At 40.2% G+C, this 22,611-nt stretch overlaps 1 protein-coding gene across 1 annotated transcript in view; it reads right to left on the bottom strand.

The window, feature by feature from the left end:
• The window catches only part of carmil3 (capping protein regulator and myosin 1 linker 3), a 116,131-nt gene that overhangs the window by 23,893 nt on the left and 69,627 nt on the right, over positions 1-22,611 (bottom strand). The window contains exons 17-27 of the mRNA XM_084732438.1: positions 18,806-18,875; positions 18,614-18,695; positions 15,472-15,568; positions 15,328-15,382; positions 11,760-11,932; positions 10,652-10,720; positions 10,186-10,279; positions 6,180-6,278; positions 5,925-6,044; positions 918-1,031; positions 83-258 (exon numbers count right to left, since the gene is read on the bottom strand). Of these exons, the coding sequence (XP_084588564.1) occupies positions 83-258; positions 918-1,031; positions 5,925-6,044; positions 6,180-6,278; positions 10,186-10,279; positions 10,652-10,720; positions 11,760-11,932; positions 15,328-15,382; positions 15,472-15,568; positions 18,614-18,695; positions 18,806-18,875 (1,149 nt within the window). The remainder of the gene's footprint in view (positions 1-82; positions 259-917; positions 1,032-5,924; positions 6,045-6,179; positions 6,279-10,185; positions 10,280-10,651; positions 10,721-11,759; positions 11,933-15,327; positions 15,383-15,471; positions 15,569-18,613; positions 18,696-18,805; positions 18,876-22,611) is intronic.

The following is a 22,611-nucleotide window of genomic DNA, read 5'->3' as shown; positions in this document are numbered from 1 at the left end:
GAGGAGGGAACAACAATTTAATCGGCATGCAGGCTGAAGTTCTCGGCCTGACTTGAACTGTTTCGCCGGCTCTCTTTCTTACTCCAGGGCGCGGTTAATATCCTCAGCTGCTCTCTCCATGAGGGCGTTGCGGATGGCGGAGCGAGGGATGGAAACTTGCTCGGAAATGGAAGAGAGCGGCGGGCTGAGCCTCTCTGCGGCTGAGCAGGACATTGGACACAACTCGCGGCACAGGGACACCATGGAGTCCACTACCACCTGGACACAATTGACACGAGACAAGCATCACCACACACACACTTTCTAAAGTAAATTTATGTTTCAAAATTATTTATGCGCTGCGTTTTTTGTAATCTTTTATTTAGGTGCACCGCAGCAATTCATTCATTCATGTATTAAGTAGTAACACTTGATATGATCTGTTCACTGCTTCTTCTAGATCTTTAACAGGTAACATTTGTGCATAAACACAAAAGTGAAAATTCCCCAGATGATATTATTGCAATTGAATTGATCTTGAACTTTGCAAATTAGAAATGTAGCCTTGTGCATATCAACAAAATTGGAGTGCACAAACAGAAATGTAAATTATGCTCAAGTAAGTTGAAATTCAGTACAAAGTATCCCGGATTTGTCCTAGGGGGCTGTGCTGCTTTTTTATCATTCGACTGCACTGTGCTACTGAATCCCAAAGGGAACAAACGGAACTAAAAAAAATGTTAAACTGTTCCTTCCCTGTGAATTTAAATGCTACATTTCTTTTGAAGTCAGCATACCTGCGCCGCACACACAGCCGCACGCTATTAATGGGCAATTTAAATGCAACTAGTCCAGAACTCCACTACTGTTTAAAATACAGATGCATCGGGGGAACGGCCGCTTCTGCAATTACGGCCACAGTTCCACCTTCAACCCACCTGCAGTTCTTTGTCTGCAGCCTTGGCGAGTTCTCCGGCCAGAGTGTCGAGCCGCTGCTTGACGGGGCCGTCCACTGACAGCACGTGAGCCAACTCGCACAGAGACGGGTACAGCTAAAACACACACACACGAAGAGAAGAGGTTAAGATCATTACCAAAAGGAAAAGTAGTTATTAAGCAGCTTGTCCCTTTCCTGAAAGTTATGACATGTGTGGACTGAACACAGTCATCGAATTTGATGACCTTAGGCTTGACTAAATCAAAAAAGACTTACAACCTGACATAGACTTTAACACCACTGACTCATGACTGTACTTGAACTTGAGCCTTACTTGACACCTTCCCCCGCACCCAAAGATTAAAATCCCAAGCAAAATGACACTTAATTCTTCAGATCCACTTTGTTTTGCACTAATTCGACTCAGCATCCAGTCAGTGTGCAGAGGAGGACCATGAAGAACTGCTGTTGTGTTAATGGATTGGATTGGATAATTTTGTTAATATACAAAACATGCAGATCAAAAATTACATTCAGAGACACATCTTCCATTCCACACTTGACATTACAAAAAGAATGGTCAAGGCTAATATTAACATATATCATATATCAGCACTCTCATGTGTATATTAGCTTAACAGCTGGGTAACTCTAAATAAATGAGGTTTGAAATTCACTGTTATGACTTGCTTAAGAATTGAGATAAAAGACTTTTGACTTGCAAAGCAAAGACTCGGATCCACCTCTCCTAAGTAGTATTTTGTAAGTATATACAACAACAGAAAAAATAGCAATAAGAAGTGTAAAAATATGTAATATATAAAACAAAAATGTACAACAATATATACAGCAGTGGTCCACATAATAGTGTAAAACAGGGGTCTGCAACCTTTACGATCAAAAGAGACATTTTTGGCCAAAAAAGTGGGAAAAAATCTGTCTGGAACCACAACTATTAAATGCTCTCTTTTCCCTGAAGACTTTTTTTTGGCAGCCATAGTTTATGGAGACTCAAGAAGACGAGCCACCGTCACAGTCTTTGATATTTTAGTTGATGAAATATTAACACTTTTTTGAAATTTGGTGTGCAACATACTGCAAAAGATTTTTGAGTTTTGTGCCCAACTCAAACTTTTATAAACTTTCTGCTGACCTTTAGTTGAGATAATTTACTATTCTTCCTTAGATAAATTTAGATTGAATAAAGATGTGAATTTTGAGGTTTCTAAAATTCAAATATTTAAATTTATCTAAAGAAGAAAAGTATATTATCTCAACAAAAGAATTTGTCTTGGGCTCAAAACTGATGTACTATGTATGTAGTATGTTGGCTTGAACTTTTGAGCTGTCTAAACTTTTTCATAGACTACAACAATGAAACATGAAAAATACTAATAAAATATAATGTTATTAATTTTTTTTTGTATCAAATAGGTTCCATTTTCAACACAATTTGGGTTGCCAGGTTTGGAAAAATCTTTCAAGCTCGACTGAAGTTGGATTCTTCAAAAAGCATATTATTATTCTAATTATTATTATTATTATTATTATTATTATTATTATTATTATTATTATTATTATTATTAGGATTATAGGAAACACGAAACCTTGAATTTGTAACTAAATTTTACCTAAATCCTCTCACCCTCATGTCCTGGATGAGACACTGGGTTTTAAGCTTGATTTTTCAGCCTGCGTTTTATCAAAGAGAAGAACCGGTCCAAACAAGGAACGTTGCCCCACCTGGGCGTCTCCTTTGAAATATGATTGACAGTCATTAGCATAATAAGAGTTGACAGGAGGTGTCTTCTCTTCTTCTTTGAAGTGTCGGACAGTTCAGGGCTGTTACAGCTGAAAAATGACCATCTGGAGGATTTCCTTTACCGTAAAACATCCAAGGAGCTTCAACCAAGTGACAACAGCCTGAGCTGTAAATTGTTCAGGAGGCAGAACCACAGCAGCCCGGTTAACTGTTTTGTAAATCTCAGCACCTTTCTAATGAGTTTTTTTTTTTTTTTGTAATTAATAGTGAAATGGCAGCAAAATATATTCGGTATATCCACATGTTTTAGTGTCTCAGCTGTTGGGAGATCGATGAAACAGCTTGTCACTTTGTTAACTCGTCTCACTCTTTCTCTGTCGCAATGCAGAACTTGTTCTGTTATTTTTGGGGATGTTGAGTGGATCTGCGTCTTGATACTCAGGTGTATTGACACTCTCTGAGGGTTCAGCATAAACTTTTCATTTGGTTTCTTGTTGGGTTGAACTGCTGCTCTGTAGTGTTTGCAGCTCAGGTTGTCTTTGTTACTGTACTGAAACATTCATACCGTCCTGCCTTCTGGACATAATAACAACAGTCCCTAGTGTTTTTTTACATGTTTGACATTTTCTGTAATTTGCATTGCGATGTTAGCAGCAAGTCACATATATCCTTGCAGTAAAAATAGATATGATAGAAACACAAATCAAAATCAGATTTCAGACTTTAATATAACTCCTTATTCCTTTAATAATACATCTATTCATGACAGACAGGTGTTTCATAACGTGCCAACCAAAACATTGTTCTAATTTAGGGGCTCTCATAGTTTTGATGACTGAGTCAGTGTATGATTGATGGTCGCACAGGCACACCCATGAATTTGTCTTATAATAGCACTTAATAAAATTAAAAAAAGAGCACCCAGTTCAGCTGTTTGCAGACAGGCAGATCACTTTATCTGTCCCCAACATCTGACGAAGTACGAGCCGATCCGTTTTTCCTGAAGCCTCCTTTTCTCTTCAATCATGGTGTTTTTTTTGTTTTTTTTTGCCATAGTGGCTTTTCCATCTCACTCCCACATTAAACAGCACAGTTGCCCACCAACACACAGCACCGGCATTGTTGACTAAACGGGATTCCCACGACACTCGAGAGGTGCCAGTTGCCATGCAACCGGTAGCTTTTTAAAAGTTGTCACTCCTAAGCAGACAGATGGTTGTTAGTGGGGCGCAGGTACACACAGTATATTAAATGTACGCTACTGAAACTGATCAATTAAAATGCATAATGTTTCATGTCACCTTCTGTGGCTGCACAAAATATTTCTGAGGGCCACCATTGACCTGCAGGCCACACTTAGAGCAATAAGCAATTGCTTAGAATTAATATATAAAGTATTAGTAAATTATCAATTAACCATTAATAAAGTCAGCAGTTACAACATATAATTAGTGGAATGAGAGCTACAATATTTCCCACTGAAATGCAGTGAAGTAGAAATATAAAGTGCAAAAGTAAAAGTACCTCAAAATTACATACAAACTGACAAAAACAACATTTTTTACCATATTTTGTACATATTTTCATTCATCAAGTTGATATGATGAGGTGGTTTGCAAACATTTGCTTACTCACACATTCAGCAGACAGGAAACAAAATTAGCATTGATTTGGAGTTGTGTTTGTGGCCACCTGGCAATATTCACTCTGCTTTTAGCTCTATTTGTGGTGCCTACCAACTCCTGCAGCTCTTTAGCTGCTTAAAACTCCATTATGTTTACAAGCTAGTTGCTCGCTCTCTGGCTGCCGTTTGAGGCTCGGCATCCGGCGACTTTATGAGGGCTTTTTAGCTGAAAGCAGCTGACTGCTTCGTCTCAAAGGTTGTGGGCCTGTGAAATTCCTGACCTGATATCTGTGGGTTCATCACGATTGATCCCTTTCACAAGTAGTCATTTAATCTATTGTTAACAGGGCTTGAAATAAACTTTTTTTTTTTGGCTCAGTGTCCTGCAGCTGTCCAAAATTCTACTTTCTGCACATTAGATGCCAACAAGGTAAACACACCAGTTAGCATGTGCAACTTTTCTGGCACAGATATTATAACAAAGCAACCTTGATTAACCTATAGACATTTTTACAGTGTTAAATATTTGGGATCATTTATATACAGAGCTAAATGTTACATTGACAAGCTAGCAGCCCTGTACTGTTCAGTGTTAATCAGTGGTGGAAAGAGTACTGAAAGTCTATACTAAAGTACAAGTACTGTTACATTGCTAAATTATTACTCAATTACGTGTAAAAGTACTGGTATTAGAAATATACTTGAGTAAAACTACAAAGTATTCATTGTAAAAACTACTCAGAGTATTAGTTAGCGAGTATTTTTAATCGTTGATGTCACAGTCACCTCTCCGAACTAGAGTTGCAGATTTTGTACATTTTCCTGAACCATCAGTTGAAAACACTAACAATCAATTAATCATTTATCATTTCTAAGAATCAAAACATCTTTATTTCCTCATTTTTAATTTTTTCTTCTCATTTCTCTGCCTGTGTGTGTCACTGCTTTCATTGGCCCATTTGTGGTCAAATCACATGATTGGCTACTATAATGCAGATGAAAGGTTTGGATAATAATGCAAATTGTACTCAGTTACTTTTAAAATCATAACTGAGTATTAAGTAGATTACATAGTGTAATGCATATTTAAGTATGAGTAAAAGTACAGACTTGAGAAACTACTCCAGCAAACTTAATTACAGTAATTTAAGTATTTGTAATTACTTCCACCCCTGCTGTTAACATATAACTTTATTAAGTTTAAATATTTTTCAGGTGAGAAAGTAACCATTTAGATTCCCAATATGTGCTCAGTTTATCAAATTAACACCTCTTGGAAATTTGCTTTGATGTTTTTGCAATGATTAGTTTCTCTTCTGTCTCAGAATTGTCTCAAACTTCATATTTTTGTGTCCTAGGTGCTGTTTTTATTTGTCCCTGGACAACAGGACATCCTTGAGTGTGGATTATTAATATGAAAATATTTATTGTAGCCCCTTCAAGTACAGAGTCTGAGTAAGTAGCAGTTGTTGTCTACCACTGGTGAAATGTGTAAAGAAACAAAAATAGACAACTGACTACACATGATGCACACTCTCTGAGTGTTTGTACCACACATCTTATGGCATTATGAGTAAATACAGTTTAAATATATCTCTCTCACACAGTGGCAGTCTACTCACAGCTCTCGAGTCCCTGGCTTCTTTGAGGATCTGTCTGGCTGTCTGGACCTCCTCTCCCTCCTCGCAGCCTTTCAGGACACACACCTGCTGCTGCACCCGCACACACAGACGCTCCATCACCTACACACACACGTCGTACGCATTCGGACAAATTCACGTTATCATATGCAGAGACGTCCGTTGAGTACACATCAAAAAAACATAAAAATCTTGACTCGTTCGCCATCATGTGCAGAAACGCAGACAAACACGCACCTGTTCGGCGGTGCTGGTGACGAGGCCTTGGTGCAGCCTGAGAGCCTGTTTCTGAGAGAAACGCTGAGTCTGGTTGTTCCTAAGCAGAGCACGTTGGATCTGTCACACACACACACACACACACGCACACACATAGAAAATAAACAAGGAGAGAGAGGAGTGGAGATGACAGGTGTTTACAAAGCACAGTGTGCAGGAGACAGGAGACAAGTCCATTTGCATGGTAATAAGGAGACTGGAGAGAGAGTTTTGATCCCCAGAAATAAACGGGATGCCTTTGATTTATTTTCTTGACTCAGCAGGTGGGAGTGTTCCCTGCTTAATCATCTTATGTAAAGAAAGGAGGAATCAAGGGTTCCTCAAGGACTTAGGAGCTTCACAGACAATACAGAGACAAATAAGGACCCCCACCCTAAAATAACAGCTTCATACACAACATACGCACTTTTAGCTAAGTGCCAGAAAATTGTCCATTAAGCCAGCTCCACAGCAGATCCCCTTAGTAATGTTAGAAGGAACCTACAGTCAAAACCTCGCCTGAAACTGAACTGAATTTACTGCTTTTGTACGCTTCTGGAGATGTTATCGGAAATGCTCCTTTAGCCTCCACGCCTCTGGGGAGGGGAGATGTGGGGAGTGATTGACTGACAGCTGAGCTTCCAGGGAGATGTAGTTTGACATGCAATGTAAACAGACTTGCTCTGGTAACTGCGGCTTACAAGCCGTGACAAACAGCATCCAGTTAGCCTGGCACTGAGGAAAAATGACGACACACTTCGGTATCTAAAATGACAGATCTTTTATATATAGCCATAGCCATCTCTCCTGTCTACTCGTCCCACTTTTCCCTTATGGATATTTGTTTATAGATTCGAACAAGCCAAAGTGCAAAAATGTGTCCAGGCAAAAATAGATAAAACAGCCCAAAAAATGTTTGCACACAGTCTTTGTCTCTTTTGTGTCTTTATCTGACGCTGCCGTCTGCCTGTCAGTAAATGTCACCGACATGTCACTGACAGAGGGTTACTGCTTTATATAAATGTGCCTCGAAAGTGAATTTTTTCTTCATCAAAATGACGTCTCCTTGTGATAATAGCACAAGGGCAACATATATGAAGAGATATATCACACCACCATGATCAAAACATTTTTAAAAAATGGGCACCGACACAGGAAGGCATTAATATTCAGAACACAAGAAATGATGCAATTCAATCTCAGGTCGACTTTGAAACACATTACCACGTAATTGCAAAAGCAATCATACAAATCAGCAGCAAAAAGCAGCATGTTAGCTGTAAAAGGGATCCATCACCAGCGTGAGCTTTTGCAGTAACAGGATGCACAACAAGTTACAAACATCTGAATCACAGATGTGCTGGTTTGAGAAATCATCGACTGACAAACTCATGGACAATCTTGACAACGTGCCGTACGGCAAACATTGACGCATCAGACACAAGACGAGCACTTGTTGCCTGTTGTTAATAACAGTAATAACAGCTAAATAGACCTGGCATTGACAAAGCACCCTGGTAACTATATAATGAACAATGTCTGCAACATCCTGGTGCCGAGTATTTTACACAATCAGGTAGTGAACATGGGTCTTCAAGTAAGTTCAGGGCTACAACAAATAGTTTTTTACAGTATATTAACCTGCTGATTATAAATTACATTTCTTTATTTAACATTTGGTCTATAAAATATCAGAAAGTTGTGAAAGATGCTCATAACAATATCATAAAGCTCAAAGTAAACATCCTCTTGCATCTTTTTTTGTCTGACTAACAATCCAAAATCTGCAAATATTTAATTTATTACGACTTAGCAGCAAATACTCACATTTGAAAAGACTGATTTAGAAAATCTTTGGCATATTTGCTCAAATAATTACCTGTATGATTAACTATCAAACTGTTTGCTGATGAATGTTTTGTTAATCCAGTTCTAAGTTTGTTACATGAGTTGGTGGTCATTATCACTTATTGGTATGGAGAGCTGCTCGCAGCGTTTGAGAACTGCTTATCGACTTCACACTCAAGACTGCATTCCCTTTGGTCCACCAAGTATGAAATTGATCAAAACAGTGTTCGAGATATGCGTCATAAAGAGAGACAAGACAGACAGAGATTCCTTCTTCTATAATGAGATGATGCTGCTATATATTGGCCAAACAGCACCCAATATGTCATGGTCACTCACACATCATATCTACACATGTACACTAATTGTGGCTGCAATACCATGAAGCATTTGTGAGATATGATAGAATATATATTGTAATATAAGTCCCGTCCAAAAAACATCCTAAATAACTTTTTCTGGCTTAGTCCAGAGATGTTCTGTACCAAATTTGGTGACGATTGCCCAAATTTTGTTGGAGTAGTGGAAAAAATTCCCCAACAGACCTTAATAGATTCAGCTGGACTCACATAATCCAAAAATAAATTTGTTTCTAAGACTTCTGGTTCAAAAGTTGGAGGTCAAAACATAAAGGTCACTGTTAGAGCACCACCATTTGGCCTAATTACACCAAACTCGACACTGCTCTCCGAGCAACACACCCACGAAGTGTGAAGTTGATCAGCTGAACGGTTGTTGAGAAAATCAACATCAAGAAAACTGACATTTGAACTATTAATAATTGGCTTTTTTCCTCAAGGATATTGCATTTCAGTCTACTACTTTTAAATTAATGTAGCACTTTCTTATCCTTTAAAATGAAAGAAATTAAAATATCTGTGATGTGATTATGACATAAACTGAACCACTATGACAGGTAGTCAGTGGTTTGGTTTATACACTGCCTGGACAAAAAAAAAAGTCACCGCCTGGATTTAACTAAGCAAATACCTATTCATTGGATAATTACTGCAGTGACTAATATGTTTATCTGTAATCAAATCGTAAAAAATCTACAGTAGAATTCACGGCTGTGTTTAATAGTGACAGTGAGAGCATTTCCACGCACGCAGTGTGAAGAGAACTCAAGAGATTGGGACTAAACAGCTGTGCAGTCTTAAGAAAACCACATCAGTGAGGATAATCAGAAAAAGGCTTCAATTTGCTAGGAAGCATAAAGATTGGATGATGGAAAAAGATCATGTGGTCTGATGAGTACAGATTTACCCTGTTCCAGAGTGATGGGGGCATCAGGGTAAGAAGATGCTCCCATCATGCCTTGTGCCTACTGTACAAGCCTGTGGGGGCAGTGTTATGATCTGGAGTTGCTTCAGTTGCTCAGGTTGAGGTTCAGCAATGTTTTGTGGCCAAAAAATGATGTCAGCTCACTACCTGAATATACTGAATGAACAGGTTTTTCCATCAATGGATTTTTTTCTTCCCTGATGGCACGGGCATATTCCAAGATGACAATGTCAGGATTCATTGAGCTCAAATTGTGGAAGAGTTGTTCAGGAAGCATGAGGCATCATTTTCACACATGGACTGGAGACCACAGAGTCCAGACCTGAACCCCATTAAGCATCTTTGGGATATGCTGGAGAAGACTTTACACAGCGGTCTGACTCTCCCATCATCAATATAAGATCTTGGTGAAAAACTAATGCAACTCTGGACAGAAATAAATGTTGTGACATTGCATGAGCTTAGTGAAACAATGCTATGGTGAATGTGTGCCATAATCAAAGTTAAAGGTTTTTTTTTTTTTGGCCAGGCAGTGTATAAAGGTATTTGAAATCTCTTCAGTATTGTATTGGTTAAATCTTGCAACCCAAATGCTATGAAGACATTAGGAATCCTGTGACAAGTAATTGTTAAAATTGCCATACCACATGCAGGGTTCCCACAACAGCAATATAATAATCTTTTAAAACATTCTCATTTTATCATCGCCTGTAATGAAAGTCATTCATCAAACCTGTGAATCACTCTGACCCCGGCTGTCAGTAATGCTATTATTCACTATCTGCATTTTTTTTTTTTCTAACATGATGCAGCAAATTTAGACATCACGAACAGAAGGAGCACTTGCTCCTCTCACCTTGGTCAGGGCCTGGTCCGTCTTCTCTGGGGCGCTGCGGTACGCCTGAGTGATGTCACTGAGGGGGAGGGGCATGTACTGGAGGGTGAAGTTGCTGAAGTTGGAAGAGGGAAGAAAGAAAGATAATATTACTCTTGAAATAATAAACCGGAAGAATTGTGATGTTAACAAGAACAAACAGGAAACACCTGCAGCAGCACTTATAACAGTTGTCTCCAATTCCCAAATACGCAAATGCACCCACACACACACAAACACATAAAAAAAAAAAAAACAAGTTTGACTGGCACGCACGTCAGAGGACTGATGAAACGCTGTGTAACAGTAAACATTGTACAGAGATGGTTATCTGCCTTTCATAAGCGCGTGTGTGTGACTGATCCCTCTTATGTGTGTATCTCCTCTTCAAAAGCTTTTTTTGGGGGGGGATGGGGCGTGTGTGTGTGTGTGTGTGTGTTCATCTTACTGCTCCAGTGCTCTCGCCACATCTTGGAAGCCTGTCGGCGTGGTGTTGTTGCGATCCCACGTCACACTCCTGAGAGGGATCAAACCAGCAGGAAATAGAGGAAGACAGGCACAGAGAAGGAAGAGGAAGAAGATCAGTCGCCGTCTAAAGCTCCTAACGCACACATGCACATGCACATGCACATGCGCGCACACACACACACACACACACACACACACACACACACACACACACACACAGGGGGCACAGTATCATAGTTGCAGCACTTATCTGACCACGCAGCTGCACAAACACATCACAGAGGGATTACCGAGACATTTGTCAGGAGTCTGTTTTTGCTACATGCTTAGAGCGAGTCCATACCACAACATTATGAACGCCTGAAGAACTGCCATGCAACTAATGAGCTTCTGTTATTTCACAGCGCAGGTTCTCCACCTACACTCCGCACTGTCTAACTCCTGTTTTTAATATATCACTCATTTTCAGCTCCTCTTTCCTTTCATCCGTCCCCCCCCTCCCTCCACCTCTCCTTCCCCTGACTCGCTCTGCCCTAGAAATTCAATCAGCTAAACCCAAATCTCACTCCTTGGGTGGTCTCCCTCTCCCATCCCTTCGTAACTTTCTTCCTCTTCCCCCCCGCATCCTAATACGTGCACGCGTTTCCTCTCACTTTTTCTGCGTGTATCAGGAGTTTCCATCTACTCCTTCACCTGCGACACACCTCGCAAAAAACACACAGGTGTCTTCTTTTCTCTGACATGATGTGCCTGAAGGCCATTTCCTCTCTTTTCCCTCACTCCACTGATTCTCCTCGCTATCCCTCCAACCCCTCAGTCTTACCTTCTTATCTCCTACATGGTTCACTTTGAAGCGCTGCATTGAAGTCACCGCTCTGCCTCTCAGCGACCTCAGTATATCCTCTCCTCAAACCATACCAAACATATTAATTTTCTCTCTGACCCTATTCTTTCATCTGTCCTCTAACGCCTCCTTTTTCTTGTCTTCCTCTGTCTGTCCTCTTTTGTAACCGTGTGCTCTGATCTGCGAGGGAAAGCCTTCCTTTGCTTGCATCAGAGTGCTTATTTGAAAAAACACACACACACACCTGAGTGTTGTGTTGATCTGCAGAGCTTTGCTGAGCATCTTGGCCCCGGAGTCCTCCAGGAGGTTCCCGCTCAGGTCTACTTTCCGTAGACAGGCGTTTGAGCCCAGGGCGTTGACCAGCACCGTGCCCCGCTGGCGAAGCCTCGAGTCAGCCAGGGAGAGCGACTGCAGGGCCTGGAGGAGGCAGGAGGAAAAAAGACAGATGATATTTGAACAGAGGCTTTCAAAAATGTGGGCAATGATGTCTAGGTTATAAAGCAAAGGTTTTTAGGAGACATGAATTTGTCATTAAATGATTTAAACAGACAAAATCACGGATTACAGGTAACTTCTGCTTTCAAACTATCTGGCTATTTATCAGTTGTTGGATAACTATTACAAAACTTGCATTTTTAAGAAAATCAATACAATATCAATACAAGAACCAGGATGAAAACAAACCAGACAAAGCTGAAACCCTCTGCAGCTGAATCATTTGTTTTTTTTTTAACTTAATAAGAGACATCTTGTGAATAATAATCAACTGCTTATTTGCACTTCCTTCCAATTTCTTGTCCACTTTCTTTTATCAGAAAAACTTTCTCTGCAGTGCTTTTTGCATAAGGATAACTGTAGTCCCTCCTGGGTTTAGAACAATAGTTTGACATTTTGCAAAAATCACCATTTTTTCGCTTTCTAGGCAAGAGTTAGACACCATCCCACTCCTGTCTGTAAGCTAAATATCGAGCGGGAGAACAGACTATGATAAATAGTGGACAGAGTGCTTGGGTCTGAAAAGTCAAGGCGATACTCAAGTACCTTAAAACTGCATTTTTTTTATAATGGCGAGCAGGAGAAGTCCAGTTACCCTGTCTATGACCTCAGTGAACAGTTTCCTGATAAGCAAATACATAAATAATATGGTCTCACTTTCAATTCTTCTTCTATACACCATGACATTCATGTTACAAATTAGGGACCCATTAAAAGTAAAATAAGCAATAAAGCAGGGTGTGCTTCAGGGTGTGGACACCTTGTGTTTGACAAGTCATCCTCAGTGAGTCTATCAAGTACAATGCACCAGACTCACAAAACTCAGATCAAACTTTCACACTACACAGGGCTGATCAAATATGAATCAATATTGTGTTATTTCTTTGCATATTTCTCACCTTTCAGAAGCATGTTTTAGTCTATTGTTTGTAACTGTAGGGCTGCAACTAACAATTATGTTCACTGCCGATTAATCTTTTGATTATTTTCTACATTAATCAATTAGTCAAAAAATTGAGAAAAATGTTGATCAGCGTTTCCAAATGCCCAAGACTATGGGCTTCTTTCGCAAACAGTGCGTACACATAGCCATGCCTCCAAACATTCTAGGCACAAATCTGGGATTCATCAATATTTTCTTAACCTGAATTTGTTTGTACTTTGGGAACAAATTAAGAACTGCCTCGGATCATGCGTACGCACACATGATGAGAGCCTGGCTGTCTTAGAAAATGTTGAAACACACCTGCTCAACACCGCAGTCATTACAAAAAGCTTTAATAGAAGTGTTAGAAGTGTTTAATGGTTGATTTATTTGATTTTATTTTCAGTTTTTAGGATTTTATCATAAATGTCATGATTATCTGTTTTTATGTTAAGCTCTTTTGTTGCATTTTTAATTTATCACTATTAATATTATCATCATCGTGTGACAGTCCTCGCTGAAAGTCATTTTTTTATCCCACTTACAGATATTTCCAATAATCGTGGCAAGTTACTTATCTTGGGCTGACAAATCAGGTGCTCCTTATTTTTCTTCTGGTCTGTTGTTCTTTTTAACACATCAGCTTTAATGTCAAACCATTTCTTTTTCATCTGAGACACAGTCCCGTTTCTCCTGGGACACAACACCACACGCACCGCTTTGGTTATTTGCAGCCCAAGGAGTTATTATTTTATTATGAGTCGCAAATGTGTCTTTCCTGCCTTCCTCCTCGGACACTGGCAGTGCAGCGGTGTGTCCGCGGTGCAGGCTGAACAGGAGGAGGCGGCGCTCAGCGCTGGCAGCCAGCAGGTAAATCAGAGACATAAAACATTATTTTCTGATTGTTTCACAGCGGTTAAGCTCTAAACACAAATAAACACTGCCACACACAATGACTTCACAGCTTCCTCTATGATACTTTTCTATGCAAACATATTTCTTTATATAGACAAAAGTGGGTGTGTCAATAACATACGCACGGTGGTAAGATCAAACTTGGCCAGTGTGCATCTTTCATGAATCAGATGGTGACTTTGTGTGGGAACTTATATTGTGCATAGAGTCAGAACATTTCTAGGCACGTTAGTGAATGAGGCCTAGTGTCCTGAAATATCTTGTTTTGTCCACAACCCAAATATATTCTGTTTACTGACATAAAAGACTAAAGAGACCAGAAAATATTGACATTTAAGAAGCTGGAATCAAAGAATTTTGACTTTTTTCCTTAAAGAATTTACTCAAACTGATCACTCGATTATCAAAATAGTTGGCGATTAATTTAATAGTTGACAACTAATCAATGAATAACTTTTCGTAACCTGGCAAGTCGCTATTTTTTTCCTGCTGAGAGCCAAAGCAAAGCCCCGTCCAACTCGCAGTACGTCACCCACCAGCTTCAAGCTCAAACCCAAATATGGCCACTTCTGGTTCCAAAAAAACCAACATGCCTGAAGCTAGCAGCTTGTTAGCTCAGGTTACAATAAAGACTGAAAACAAGGAGAAAATGCAACTTGTCATTTTTACATGTTGTCCTTTGTACTACTTAAATGAATAAGATACAGCATGTTAATTATTGAGCAGGATTTTGTCACCTTTGAAGAGAGGCAGGCTAACCGTTTGTCCCTGCTCGCAGTCTTTTTGCTAAGCTCAGTTAACCATCTCCTTATTTGTTCTCATTTTCTCACTTCTGATGCTCGCAGCCTTCTGTGACTCACACACTGAAGTGTTAGTATGGGGTGCTGGACCAAAGCTGTGCAGGACAGACACACACACACACAGAGAAGATTTTGATGTTTGTGTTGTCGTGGCTTGCTGGGTGAGCTGACTAACAGGGCAGTCTCTGACAAACTCCATGTACTTCCTTTGAACTTGCATATTTACACCCTTCTGTGCCTCGGTTTTGCGGGCTCGCACACATGCATCTGACCGTACTCGGTGCGAGAGCGTGGTTGTGAGCTATCACCATCAACAGTGGTAAATAATTGAGTAAGCTACTTGTCATGCTGGATTTGCAGAGCGGAGAGCAGAGAGAGCCCCGGGAGCCTCACGAAATAAACTGAGACCAAGTGAATCATTCGTGGAGCCCACAGACAACATGACTTGTGTGCATGTTTGCACCTTGTTTGTGTGGCAGGTGGGAGACTGCGCTTAAATGCCCATGAATGAGGACACGAGAATTTTAAATGGTGACAAGTGTGTGTTTTTGTGCGTGCGCGGGATGTGTGTTAGTGCGGCTAAAAATCTGTGAGGCATGTGTAGGCGTGCATCTGTGCAGAACGCCACAGAGGATTTGTGCGTGTGCGCGCACAATATGTTACATAATCCAACTCACACACTCTTCCTCTTGCACCAAATGAACCAGTTTCTGCAGAATTTCATCCAGCACCCTGAGGAGACATAAAGAAGAGGAAAACATTCATCATCAGCATCATCTTCACCACCATCTGTACCGTAGGTTCCCCGCGTGGTTCCGTACCTGCCCTTGATGTTGAAGTTCTTCCCCAGCATCAGGTGTTTGAGGGAGGGGTGCCTGGAGAACGCTGGGATAACAGCCAGCAAGTCAGCATCCAAACCTGTGCAAAGCACAACACACACACACACACACACACACACACACACACACACACACACACACACACACACACACACACACACACACACACACACACACACACACATCACTGGAGTACAACTGCAAAGCCAGCAATATTACGCTCTACAGAGTCTTTTGTGGAAACTCACCTCCACTAGATGTTTAATTACATCCCTGTAAGAACCGATCGACCAAGACAACAGGAATGAAACTTTAAGAGAGTTCATGTTTAACACAAAAAGCAAGATATCAAATGATATATTAAACTGGAAAAGCCATGTTTTACTACAGAAAGCTGATGATTTCTGGGCTGTGACTCATCATTTACTCTGCCAGGTGCTAACACTGCTGGCTTTCAAAGCTCAATTTTTGTCTCATGGTCTGTTTTGGAACAAAATCTCGCTGCCCACTGAGATTCCAAAATACTCCCAATTAACCCTACCCACTCGCACCCACTCACATTTTCAAAAGCTCAAGGATGGAGGATGCTCCTAAAAGGAGGCAGTTACCATGGCGAGATATTTCTGCAACAAAGACTAAAACACCTCATTCAGAGAGCGAAAATATCTGTGATTTAATACGCTTACGTGAGTTTATTCTTGTGTCAGTGACTCAACGGAGCTGGAGGGAGGGGACACACAATAACGTTTTACCTAATTCTACTGGTTATATTAAACTAATTAATTGCTTAATGGCTGTTTAGGAACTAAGGCAGTGGCCATCTGCTGTTTTAGTCCATGGGAAATGGTGTATAAATGGTGAAAACACGTTAAAGCTCGGAGTGAGCCATTAATGTCTGTGTTTGTCTGATGTTTAAGTTAACGTTAGCTAAATGGATGTCTCACCTCGCTCCACCGCCAGCACACATAAGTCTGTACTTGTCGCAGCTGCATCTTCCACTTCAACCAGTGTGATCATTTTTTCCCCTTTTCGTTTCTCTCTTTCTCTTCTTTTGAAGTTTACTGGAGGGGGCGAGGGGCTGGCGAGATGTTAAACCTTTGACCTCACAGTAGCATGACCGACCAAATCATTTTTTGTATTACAGGGAGGGAGGGCAAAAGTGTTTTTGACCACTATGTCAAGGAAAATTAGGAAGATAAGCTTTTGTGACTTACAAAAAATATAGAAAGTTGTGCAGGACTGTGTACTGGCAAGAATCTGGTGATACAATACATATCACGATACAGGGGTTATGATTCAATATATCGCAATATATTCTAATGCTAGAAAAAGATGATATATTGCTAGATTTTTCCAATTTTAACATTTAAAACTTTCATAGTTTAAAGAACCACGTGCATCAAATCTGAGTTTAATAAGTTTACTGTCTTCCTTGCACCCCTACAACCGACCCTGTGTTCCCCCGCTGTCAGCAGCCCGTCTCTCCTGACACACCGATGTTGACGCTGTTTGCTGTCGTAGCTCTCTCTTCCACCCTAACCTCCTCTTTATGCGATTAGCTTTTGGTATTGTCGATTTCATTAAGCTTTAATATTCATCGATGTATACTAAGGAGGATTATCTCTTCCAGTAGAATCCTTATTGCTGCGCAAATTCTTTCAAGCTTTTTCAAAGAGCAGAGCCTTCCCTGACAAGTCTAAATGTACAACTATTTGTTATAAATGATCAATTCTTTGACAAATGTGAGCGTCTTTGACTTAATTCCTGAAAACATTTCACTCATTAACTTGGCTTAAGAGTTTAAAGGACTTTTAAATACATGCCTAATGAACTAGCAGCCTATCCCATCCCTTTAAAGGGATACTCCAACAGTTTAGTATTAAGCTCTATTCCCATGGAGCTAGTATTACCAGAGGAGCTCACTTGATTTAGAAATGACCTCTTGTATGTTGTTTGTGCAGCATATTCACATGGGATAAGCAGTCTGTTCTTTACTGACATTACATCCTGGATGTGGTGTCAAGCCTCTGAATAACCTCAGACTTTCAGAAGCGGAGCATCTGTTCTTCAGCAGCCACATTAATAATAGAGTTTAGAGCTGTTCTGCCCACTTTCCGCATGTGTTACCAGAATAAATACACATTTGCAGCTAACCCTCTCTGTTATCATCACTCAATATAGTTGCTCTCACAGCACAGCTGTTCAATTTGTAGTGAACTGTGTTCAAATTTCAGTTGTCTGACAAAAGAAAACAGATGTTTAAAAAATCAGGGACATGTTGTTTCACATTGGATGAATATTGTCACAGGACCTCTGTGTTTGGCAAAATTTGACATTTTTTTATGTAATATTTTTTAATAATTGTAATTTTGGGAATTTTTACTTTACAAATTGCGAACATGGCAGATTCACACAAAATTAAGATCACAGGTGACCTCCACAATTATTAATTAATTACTATCAATTACTTAAGATCCCTATATATAATATATAATACTGGCCCAAAGCAAATACAGCGTAATAATTCAAGAAATTTGGGGTACTCAAACAGATTGACAAAACAACACTCAAAATTTGTTCAGCAGAGGCTGAGATATCCCGACCATTCTCTTTCCTACAATTCCCAAAATGCAACTCTTTCATAAGACACACTATGCTTCTTAAATGCACACCTTTGTCAGACCCCATACATGCAGTTAAATCAGGCTTTCTGTGAAAAATGGTAAGTCTCAAGTCGAAGCTGAGATACCCCTGATGACATCACTATGACACGATCAGTTTTTTTTTTGTTTTTTTTTGAAACGCTCTCTCCAGAACTGAAGTAGACATTAAAAGGCTGTTTTCACCAGATAAGTTGTATTTCACATGTAAACTGAACGTCATGTGTAAAATCTGTGGCGTGCCCCTTTAATTTAAACGCTTCAGCCATATAAGTTGCAGGTAATGCCAGAACTGACACTGATTCAAATTAACTTGCCGGTTTCCAGACCATGACAGCCAGGATCAAAAGGGTATCAAATATTTTACATCAGCTAAAAGTCAAATGTGTCCTCATTGGAAAATAAGAAACTACAGACCATCTCGGTCTGTCCCCTCCGGGTGAGTGTGCGGGTGTGTCTCTTACCATTATCAGAGATGTCCAAAGTCCCCACGCATGAAACTCGAGGAAACAGCTCTTGAATCACCCCGGCACCCGCTGACCTCAACTGTGGGAGGAAGACAGAGAGGAGCGGGGCATGATGGGATAGCCGCGAGCATTAATCTATGAAGAAGATGAGTGAATATACCTAGAGCAGCAGAGACTGACAGAGCGTACCTCACAGCTGCTGATGTCCAGGTGTAAATCAGTGATATGAGGGTTATTGGACAGACCTAGGAACAGGGCCCTGGAGGGAAACACAGGCAGGGTCGGATGGTTAAAAAAAAGAGACAGAACAGGAAGGAGTGAGAGAGCAAGAACGGGGGAGGGAGAGATTAATGGGAAAGCAGATCAGGAAAGAGAGGAGTGAACAGAATGATAGGTAGATAAGAAGAAATGGAGAAACAAAGGGCAATTAATTGACAAAGGCAAGGCACACATGAAATGTTGGACAAAAAGAAAGAAAAGATCAGTCCCGCATAAATCCAATTGCTCCTTTTCCTCCTTTTAACAACCTCAACAGATGATCCGACCCCTCCCCGCCGCCCCATCCTGCCCCGCGCTCTCCTCTGCACACCTAAAAGTTTTAGAGCCATCTTAAAGGATTTAGAGAAAAGTAGCTTAAAAAGAAGATTCAGAGCTCACTAACACCCCACCAAAAAAAAAAAAAAAAAATCACCTTAAAAACCTTCATTTATTCAGAAGAAGTGGCCAATTGTTGCTCATGCACACACACAAATACAGACACACACACACGCACATAAGCCCAGCTGGATGCAAAAAGAAAACTGCATTTGCACATCAAGGCTCTGCTGGAGATTGTTCTTGTGTGCTGAACGCACATTTAAGAGTTATGCACCATGAGGAGGTAATGAGGAGAAGTGCTAAGTGGGGAGTCCGCTCTGTCCATTTTGGCTGAGATCCATCATGCAGCACACAATCATCTCAATTGTTGGCAGTTTGCTTTGTTTACTCGGCCATTGATTGTGTTTTTTTTGGCGATGAGAAGCTAACAGCAGGCTACACACACCTAACAGAGAAGCTGTAATGTAGCAATATTCCATTTATCCCCGAAGGGAGACGTGCTTTGTGCTTGGCCGCGCTCTGAGCCGGTTTAGCTACAGATCTCGTGAAGCTGGTAAGGATACAGAGTCCTGCACAAAGACACGTCAGCATGCTGGACACCAGCCAGTATTTGGGGGGGGGGCCTTCAATCTATCTGCGTCCTCTGATTGAAGGCCAGTCTTCTAACATAATAGAGAATGGCTCCGCTGTCGAGGAAAAGCGTTTGAAACCTAATGCGAGCCTTGACGATTAAATCTCGCTGATGGTTTGGATGCCAATAACACCCCGTATGGTACAAGCTATTTTGGTATTCAAGCCCGACACAATAAAAAGCAGAAAAATAACATCCCTGTGTGCTGAGAGGCCCTGCTTGTATTGATGGTGGAATATACCGCTGTCCTCTCAAGGCCTGTGTGCATCAGCTATGCATTAGAGAGCACAGCTCAGGGAACACTGGAATAATTCATATGAATTCTTATGTATTTTAAGAGACCCCTCTTCAGCTGTTTTCTAAAAGGCTGAATACCAATTTTAAAGGCCTTGTGTGTCATTTAAACAGTGCTTTAAACTAAAGCACCTTACAGCATCATGAGTGGACACATTTTTAGCATGAGTGGCCTCACTGGGAATTTATCTTTTATCACACTTAGGTTTCAAGTTTGACTAAACATTGTCAGCAGCACAAATGGCTGTTGACACAGAGAGGAAGCATCAGTAAAAACCGCTGCTAACACACTGAAAGAGGATTTTTTATAAATAATGGACTGTGAGTCATGTCACATAAACTACTTTAATAGCACTTATCAGGTTAATGCCCCCATCTTTAAATGTGTTTTCCCAATTTTAGCCTTTGTTTTTGGCCCCTTATCAACCTGTTCCATGAATTTCAGTCTAATACTATCCAGATATAGACAAATCTGGTGACCACTTTGTGTGTTCCCCCCCATCTTGAGGTGCTGCCTGGGGTTTGATCCCGGGAAATGGGATTCCTGAGAAATCTAATCAATACCATTTCCTGTCTCCTGAAAAATACAATGATGGGAAATGGGAAAAAATGTTTTATTTATTTATCTTCTTTTAAACACAGAACATATTAAAATATTTTCAGAAAAATGTAGGCCGACAGTTTACTGTCATAAAACATGCAGCTGATATGTGTGTGTTTGTGTGTGTCGCGCGCCAGTAAAACACAACAGATCCCATTAATAAACACAAAGAGCTATGATTAAAAAGCACATGCATGCTGCGAGTCTGACCATGTGGGATGGCGCCTCTATTATAGGTTGTACGGTAACATCTTTTGGCCCATCAGATTCATTCTGTTGCAGGCTGACCTCTTGCGATTGCATCAATACCATAGTTAATACGGTTGGCCCACTGAAGTCATCTGTTGCAAGTTTAATAGAATGGCTTAGAAAACACCAAATGACTTGCTTTAAAAAATTTCATTAGTTTATATAATGAAGATTTGTAAAATATCACTTTCATGAGGTTGTGATTCTCAGAAGACAAATCACAGACTATAAACTTGGCATTTCATAATTCTGGCAGTCACAGTCGAGCAGCAGATATAATGAAGTTCAAGCTGGATGCGAAGCTTAAATTAATTCTAATGTTAATAGACATAAATTGTGTTCTTTTGCCTTAATAATGATCAAAATAATACATAAAAAAGGTCAGGTTAGGAACACATATAAGCGTAGTTCTTCTTGTTGCATTTAGTGTTGTTTTAAATGACCAGGGCTTAGCTGAAGTTATGCCTTTAAAAAAAAGCTTATTTCATAGGATTCCCAGGAAAACTGGCTTTTTTCCCCAGGAGTGAAACTTTTGGGGGAAAAAAATCATCCCTAGCCCTGCCATTACTGTAGTGGCACGTCTTAGTATCTGTCCCTTGGTTTCAAACCTAAGTCTTGCAAAAGTTGCAGCCTCAACCAGGGGTCCTCTTCATGGTGTAAAGGCTTGCATTTCGTTTTTGTCTGAGTTCAATGAAGCAGCTGAGAGCGGCACAGGTTCATCCAAACTTCCTATACATCGCTGTCAAAAAGTAATGTTCCATAAAAAGTACAAGTAAAAGTAGAAAACTGTACACTTCTTATGATACTGTAGAGAGACACCACTGCAGCAATGGCAGCTTGTTTACTTCTGGTGCTTCTGCCTACACCTACTGTTAATATCAAGCTATTACCTAGTTATTACTTTGGCAACTACAAGGTATCACTTAATTAGTACATCTTTATTATCACACCATTACCCCACTATTACCATGTTATTACCAAGCCGTAATGTTAAGTGTTACCGCTACGTCTATCTAAACATTATTTCAGATCTACAAAAAGTTCCACTTCTCCACATTTAATTGAACAAACGGCTGCTGGACAGTAATCTCAGAAGGAACACCGACACCAGTATTAAATAGAAGGAACACGTCTTCTGCTGTTCACCATCATATTGGGTCATTTACAGTATTTCATTCCTCAGTGGGATCATTTTATGGATATCACTTACTCCTACTCTGTGTGAAATTCATTATAGAAATGCTGGGGGATGTATTGTAACAATTCTATTAAAGTTTTTCAGAAGCAATACATTCACTCGCTAAATGATTTCAAGCTCTGTATAATATTCCTATAATATTCAAATTAGGACTTTGATAATACAGTGTGTATCAATACCTACAGTCTTTATTCATTTAACATATCATATAGTAACGTTCTGTCTGTTTTTGCTTCCTCAGTAGTGAGTTTATGGTTCCCCTTCCACATAACATCACTTCAATATCACAGGGACTGTTTGATGTGTATATTAGCGCATCCTCTTGGCTTTTATTGCAGTTTATTTTGCCAGCGCAGTGTGTGCATCCTGTCCAGAGGTTGTCTGTATGAAAGGGAAGTGATTGTTTGCCAGTTGGCTGTCACAGG

The sequence above is a fragment of the Lutjanus erythropterus genome, chromosome 12 (assembly GCF_056507025.1).
Source record: "Lutjanus erythropterus isolate fLutEry1 chromosome 12, fLutEry1.hap2, whole genome shotgun sequence".
NCBI lineage: Eukaryota > Metazoa > Chordata > Actinopteri > Lutjaniformes > Lutjanidae > Lutjanus > Lutjanus erythropterus.
This window is presented reverse-complemented; position numbering and strand designations above follow the sequence as displayed.